This window comes from Cephus cinctus, unplaced genomic scaffold (assembly GCF_000341935.2).
Source record: "Cephus cinctus unplaced genomic scaffold, Ccin1 Ccin1_scaffold0896, whole genome shotgun sequence".
In the NCBI taxonomy this organism is placed as follows: Eukaryota; Metazoa; Arthropoda; class Insecta; order Hymenoptera; family Cephidae; genus Cephus; species Cephus cinctus.
The window spans coordinates 12763-18403 of NW_014333472.1; the positions used below are offsets into that span (position 1 = coordinate 12763).

General features: G+C 40.9%; 1 protein-coding gene across 1 annotated transcript in view; it reads left to right on the forward strand.

The window, feature by feature from the left end:
• LOC107271106 (voltage-dependent calcium channel subunit alpha-2/delta-4) overlaps positions 1 to 5641 on the forward strand; it is a gene marked incomplete at both ends in the record, with an annotated part of 27187 nt that overhangs the window by 10269 nt on the left and 11277 nt on the right. The window contains 1 exon segment of the mRNA XM_015746723.1: positions 3784 to 3915. Coding sequence (XP_015602209.1) covers positions 3784 to 3915 — 132 coding nt within the window.

Below are 5641 nucleotides of genomic sequence, written 5' to 3' on the forward strand. Positions count from 1 at the left end.
GGGGGGGGGATCGGGGAACGGAGGGGTATGATATGGGCAAGGGGGTAGGAGGGACAGGAGGGCTTACCGCCACGAAATAATACGCAAACACAACAACTTGGGCGCCAGCTACTTATACGGCGTAGCACCGTCGAGTGACCTCAGAAGGTCCTCGAATATTTACTATAATTCGAAAAGGCACGGCTAGCAGGGGAAGAGGTGAGGGGTCTCAGGGAGGAAGGTTCCCGAACGCGATAATCGCTACTTACAAATACCTCGGGCTTTACAATATTCAAAAACGGGCGGGGAAAGAAGAGGGCACGGGGGTTTTCCAAAAAGGCGCAACTACTCTAGAACGCATGCAATATATCATGGCACGCGGTTGGCTGAAGGTCAGGCAAAAAGAAAGGGGCACGCAAAAGGCCGGTCCACGTGGGGACGGCTCGCTAAATCCAAAAAGGGAAATCTTCTAAGTCTCGAGAAAACGAAAACGCAATCATACGCAAAACAGTACTCACGCAATAGTTCGCAACACTATGATCCAGATTCGCACTTATCGCAATTATCCCACTCTCACTCAACTCGCACTCAACGCTACAGAACCCTGGCTCGAAGTGGCGAAATTTCCGGTCGTTCTAGCCCTCGTGGGCCTCCAGGGCCTCGTTGATTGGCTGGGGCTGCTCAGCTGAGAGGACTACGCGCGTCGGCATTGGTCGGAAGTTCCAGCATGGCAGGGTATTGGTCCATTCCGTGTTGCTGTCGGGCCTTCCAGGGCCTCGCAGGCGGGTGGCACGGCGCTGGCGTTGCCAATGGTCTAAGGTGATGTCCTCGTGGATGGTCCTCGAGCCAGTGCCCTACGGGGAATGTTGACAGGGAGGGAAGGGATCTTAACTCTAAATACAATAGACCTAGAACGCTAAATAGACGCAATAAATATTAGTTCTGAATAAGATACGCAATACTCGTGCTCGGGGCCAGTGGTGCCCTCGAGCCAGGTGGTGGGGAGGAGTTTATTGTAACATTTTTGTTATAGTGCATTCATTCACAGCTGCCGATATTGGCGGGATGCAACATTGTAAGAACGAGTAACGTTTTCCTTGCAATTCTTATTGTTAATTTGTATCCCACTTACGGCTTCTCGTCAGTTCTTCTCATGAAAACTGTGAGGACGGATGGACTACTTGTTAGGGGAACTTTGATATTTTAATATTTTATTTGTGGTTTTTGATTTTTAGATCGGTGATGTGATAAACTACGAGTGTGGCATTCGACAGTCTGTGAACGAATGCGTTTTGCGCTTGAACCGTAACAGAATTGCTGAATCTGTCTGAAGCAGTTAACTTTGGCCTTACACGACTGTTGTTACGATCAACGAATTTATTTTTCTTGTGGGTGTCAGGAAAATGTTGGTGGGCTTCTTTTAATAAAGAAGTCGTCGTCTAGGTTGAGCAGTTCGTATGTATTTCACGAGAGAGGAGTGTCGTGTACAAATTTCAGATTATTAATAAATTAACCTAGAGAAGGCCCGTCTTTTTATACTAGTGGTTAAGGGTAGTGTGTAAGGTAGGGGTTGCGAAACGGGAAAACGCAGTTCGGGTGTAACGGGACTCTAAAATGGAATTTTGGGTTTTTTGGATTAGGAAGGTCTTAGAAAAATATAAACGGAGTGTTTTATTAGGGTTGGGATTAACGGTAAGGAAACGGTTTTTTGGGAATAACAGGGTGCGGAATTTTATGAAGGATGAGGGTAATTAGGAAAAATGCAAAAAACTATGCAAACGGTACACGGAACGTGACACTGTACCTCCCACCACGCAGCTATGACCCGCGGAAATCCTTCGTTCTGATTGGTGAATCCTAAATGCTTCCCATTTAAAAACTATTCTGAATTTCGAAAAAAGATTTTCGGGAGGGTACTCGGGGGACCCCCAGCCATCACCCACTTTCGGGTGTAAAAGTAGTTCTGGGACACCCTGTATATATCTCGACCTCGGTAATCGCTCTGCACTAACGTAAGAAGCAGCAAAAAACAGTTGGGTGTGCGTAAGCATTTTAAGGTGGTAAGAATCCCAGAAATAAGTAAGTTCGCCCTCCACGTACTTCCTCTAGGAGTCAAACGTGTCGGACGTACTAAATAAATCCTCGGCTGATCAGAACGTACTGAAATCCGAAAACAAGAAAAAAACAAATATTAGCGTTAAGTGCAGCTTTCCCGTACCATTGTTCTTTTTTACGCCCGATTTCTCCCAATATTCCGGCTGTTCAGCCTCATCACACTGAAATTAATAAAGGGAAATGTGGGGGCGAGGAGAAAATGCCAGAGTCGTTGGCAAGGTGCACAAAATAACTACACAGCGCGTAGTGTACCGTTTAGTTTAATACATTTAAATGAACGAAGCATTTTACAATATAAATCCTGTTGCGTACAGTGTACTCCCCAAGTGCGGTTCACGTTCATTTCGAGTCGTGGTGACTAGTCTGCTCAAGACTTGTCCCTATTTCGGTATTCTTGCCGAATCCGTGAATTCTATCGTGGCGTAACTCGCGATATTAAGGGATCATCACAGTGTAAAATTTTCAAAAAATCGATTTTTTTTTTCTTTATCTGATAGTATACATGGTTATAAACATTCTGTCCGATTTTTATGTCGAAATTCGAGTTATTTCGGTCGCTACAGCCTTTTTTAGAAGGGATTGGACGGTTAGACCTGGCGCACTCCTGGCCACCATAGGACACCATTTTTTTTCAATTCAATTTTCCACAAATAAAAACAACGTTAAACAATACATAAAGAATTTTTAAATAATTATTTTGTATATTTCATAGGTGCTTCAATTTGTAAAAAAAAAATTAGACCGATTACCTTATTCCATCCACCTAAAAAAAAATTGCGAAAATCGGCTATTTTGCGGGCGGTCACACTGTGATGATCCCTTAATAGGTCTCGTTAGAAAGAAGCTTCTTCCTCTCAGGAAATGAACGCTCCCACCTAAAAAAAACCTGGCCACCATAGGACACCATTTTTTTTCAATTCAATTTTCCACAAATAAAAACAACGTTAAACAATACATAAAGAATTTTTAAATAATTATTTTGTATATTTCATAGGTGCTTCAATTTGTAAAAAAAAAATTAGACCGATTACCTTATTCCATCCACCTAAAAAAAAATTGCGAAAATCGGCTATTTTGCGGGCGGTCACACTGTGATGATCCCTTAATAGGTCTCGTTAGAAAGAAGCTTCTTCCTCTCAGGAAATGAACGCTCCGACTTCGGTATGCACCATAGGCATCCGTGAGTTCGCATGACACCCTCTTGGGTATTCCTTCTCGCGAGATTTTCTCTAAATAAACTTTTTCTTCCGTACGGGTTCTCAACCAGAAAGGGCCCTGAATTTATCCCGCCGGTCCATCGTTTCCCCCGTTTTCTCCTCCCAAAACCCGGATCCATGAATCCCTTAGAGACGGAGGGCGGAGACACCAACGTGCTGACGACGGTGCGAGATTTTGTAATGGGTCGTTCTGACGCCACGTCTTAAGTCTGATTTATACTTATTTCAAACGATTAACAAAATCTAGTAAAAATTAGCGTAAATTACAGTTGAAATGATTTAACATATTATTGCCCACCGGCAACTGCCATGTGCGGTTAAATAAATAAAATGTGGGTTGGTGCTATGAAATCGTTTTCGCAGTGTATCGCGTATAAGAATAGTAATGCTTCACAACCGTTACAATGATACTCAACATATAATGTATTATGTTGATGTTTATAATATTATGAACAATTTGTGCTTTTTACAGACAGCGATATAGCCGCGGGTATTCAATGGAGCGAATTCCTGGATCCATCGTTTATCAATAACTACGAAAGTGACCCATCACTATCATGGCAGTACTATGGAGCCACTTCAGGATTTTTACGACGCTTTCCTGGTAAATAAAAATATTATTATACAAATTATAATTAACATGTTTATTTTCGATCAAATAGATTGAAAGTAATATGAAAATCTCAGGCCCCATTTTACCGGTGAAGTTGCTATGTGCACGCACGTACGCACGCAAACGGTTTTATGCGAGAGGTAGACATCCAGAGCAGTTCCAAACAAGCGTCTGGAGCCGTGGCCTATCATTCTTGCTGCGGGGGTAGCGTATAACCACTCTCGTTATCATGCAACACTTATCATTTTCAAACCCCCCGCATCAACATAAGAATTGCGCAAGCGTCAATAGGGCTGAAATTAGTTGAAGTTTGAATCAGAACTTAGAAAAGCACATTTTATATTAGTTTATGTTCGTTATTAGTCGTTTTCGTTTAATTGTTAATTTTAACTAAACCTTCGTACAAACTTCAGGGATAAAACTGACCTTTATAGGGGTAAAACTGAACCTTATAGCTTTCAGTCTACAATATACTCTCTATATTATTTCAATCTCTGAATCTGATATCTTGTATATTATTTACAGATATTGATTGCTGATGCATTGATATAATACAGTGTCCACACAAGCTATAACATTCGATTTGTCGTAAAATTCTTAAAAAGAAAAAAAAACGGTCTGCGGAAGATTGAAATATTTATTATACGTATAACAAATATTGATTACAACTGGAAATTTCAATTAACACTTTCACGTCCGCACAATTTACAAAAATTTTCTTCTTTACCACCGAAATTTTTTGCAAACTTGTTTATTAAAATATACAAGTCTAAAACACAACATTCACTACAACATAATAAACTTAGCTGCTTTTTATGAAATGATATATGCAAATAAATATGGTTTATCGAAGTTACTGGAAAAAAAAAAATAATGAAAACACTTAAATATATTCTAGTTTAATGAATACACAGAGTGTTCCGAAATTACCTGACCAACGGGATATGACGGTGTTCGGGAGACACCATTGATCACGAAAATGACCTTCCTTTTCTTCGGAAGATCCTAGTTTTTAAATGGGAATAGGTCGAAGTTGACCAATCAGAGCGACGCATCAAGAGAAACGTAGGCACCTATGAACTCTGATTTTTCTTCCCTCGCTCTTGTTTCTCGGTGGTTGCGGACAGAAAGACGTCAGCCGAAGACATGCCTATTTGATGTCACTCGCTGTGAACAGAGGTTTTCAGTTAAATAGTAAAGCACTAACTGAAAACTGCAATATCCTATGATAATGTCATTTGACTTACGCAGATATCTCTGTAACGTTTTACATGGATTATCCTGATCTCGCTTTTCTTCCATTGGTCTCCAGCGATTCGTGCTACATTCCGTTGACGAATCGGAATAAAATTCTAATGCATTGATGATGTTACGTCCGAACCAGAATGCAGGCTTGGACTGGTGCCATTACCGAACCGTAATATACTGTCAATTAGCCCTGTTTTGAGTCAATGCTTGCGCACTTTACTCGGGATTGGGCTATGCCTCTAATTACCAAGGAAAGGATAAATCAACTGGATATACAGGGTGGGCCACGGAGCGTGATCAGTAGAGATTACTTTGATATTAGCAGTCCGATCGAAAATGTTTTTATCAGCTTTTGCATGGTTTCAAGAGAGCTTTAACGCGATAGGGAAAAATTACTGGTCAACTCTTTTTTTTAATGTTTTTTTTAAGGTTACCTTGAATTTTTTGCAACTGAACATATAATTTTTTT